The following is a 1,600-nucleotide window of genomic DNA, read 5'->3' as shown; positions in this document are numbered from 1 at the left end:
GGCAAGACCTCATCTCTCCAATAAATAAAAAATTAGCCTGGCGTGGTAGCGCGCGCCTGTAGTTCCAGCTACTTGGAAGGCTGAGGCAGAAGGATCACCGCAGCCCAGCAGGTCGAGGCTGTGGTGGCCGGGAGTGGCCACTGCACTCCAGTCTGGGCGACAGAGTGAGACTCCAACTCAAAAAAAAAAAAAAAAAAGTGGTACACTGTTCCTGAAAGTAAAAATGAACAACAAAAAGAGAGTTCCACATCACACAGAACCTTTGATACTTTCACTCCTGAGCAGGCCTGGCTCCTTGTGCAAGGAACTGTGGGTTATGTGAAGAAGGGTGGAACAGTAAACACAGGTTTGCACTGGGAAAATAAATCAATATCTGCTACTGATAAATCTTCCTGGTTAAAACGAATTTAAGTGGGAAGAAAGCCACGTGTAGGTTGTAACTTGAAAAACAAAAAGGTGAAAAGGCAGAGTCTCAGTACTTCCAAAAAAGCGTGCACTTTGCACATTTCCAGAGATTCAACGCCTGTAAAGAAATGTTCCCTGGGTATGGTATACACCGTTGCACTACTGCTCAGTGTAGGCAAGCTGAACCGATCTAGTAACAGTTACTAGAGTACCTCATTCAGAATACTTAGTTATCAAGCAGGACTGGGAGGAGTTTAAAAATTCCAACATTATTAGTAGTCCGGTGGCGCGCACCTGCAGTCCCTGCTACTAAGAAGGCTGAGGGGACAGGATCGCTGGAGCCCAGTTCGAGACCGCTGCCTCTTAAAAAAAATTACAACATTAGGAAATTTATATATTCAGGAGTTGTGTTTGTTTCAATGACTAAGAGACCCTGCTGTTCATCAAAGCTCTCAGCCGGAAAAGATAGTATAAAGACTTTGCCTAGATTCCAGGAAAGAAGGGACAGGCAGTTAATCTAAATTTTCTACAAATTCCAACTCGCTTTCCTTTCATTTGCCAATTTTCCCAATCCCCGGGGTCGGGGGTACTCTGCCAGCAAAATGTTCAGGGCTCAGGTAGTTTATAAGGCGAGGGCAAGGTGAGGGGAGCAGCCCTGCTTCGGTAGTTCAGTTGCCCTTCCATTACTCAGTTCGCTCCTCCGCCCCTCACGTCACCACACACCAGCATCTCTGCATCATTGCATTCTGCATCATTGCATCATCTCAGCATCTCTCACCTTCAGGTTCCCGTGCCTGTCTGTCCTCTCGCCCTTCAGCAGGCCCCGCACACCTCCTGTCTCCAGTCTCCTCGCCTCCGACCCACGTACGCGCCACCTAGACCGGTCGGCTCCTCACCCTTTCTACCACCATCTGGGTCTGCATCGCCACCCCCTATGCCCATAACCTCCGCGGCCCAGTCCCAGCTGCTCACCTGGTACTCGCCCCGTAACCGCGGCCGGTCCCCCGGCAGCCCGGCGCCCTCGGTGCTGGCGGGGTCCCCGGACCCCTCATAACCCAGGACGTGAGGGCAGCCGCGGAAGGCGAAGTCTTCGAGCTCGCGCAGGAGGCGCTGCTGCTCCGCCGGCGCCCCGCGCACCACCTGGCGCAGGCGGAACTGCACCTGCGCGAAGTGCGAGGACAGCGCGAGCAGCGCG

At 52.5% G+C, this 1,600-nt stretch overlaps 1 protein-coding gene across 1 annotated transcript in view; it reads right to left on the bottom strand.

The window, feature by feature from the left end:
* Positions 1 to 1,600, bottom strand: part of RUNDC1 (RUN domain containing 1) — a 9,675-nt gene that overhangs the window by 7,835 nt on the left and 240 nt on the right. Inside the window, exon 1 of the mRNA XM_021708078.1 lies at positions 1,378 to 1,600. This exon is cut by the window's right edge and continues 240 nt beyond it. Within this exon, the coding sequence (XP_021563753.1) occupies positions 1,378 to 1,600 (223 nt within the window). The remainder of the gene's footprint in view (positions 1 to 1,377) is intronic.

The sequence above is a fragment of the Carlito syrichta genome, unplaced genomic scaffold (genome assembly GCF_000164805.1).
Source record: "Carlito syrichta isolate Samal-C Ts95f unplaced genomic scaffold, Tarsius_syrichta-2.0.1 Scaffold130561, whole genome shotgun sequence".
NCBI classification, from domain to species: Eukaryota; Metazoa; Chordata; class Mammalia; order Primates; family Tarsiidae; genus Carlito; species Carlito syrichta.
The sequence above is the reverse complement of the archived record's forward strand: the minus strand, read 5'-3'. Positions and strand labels throughout refer to the sequence as shown.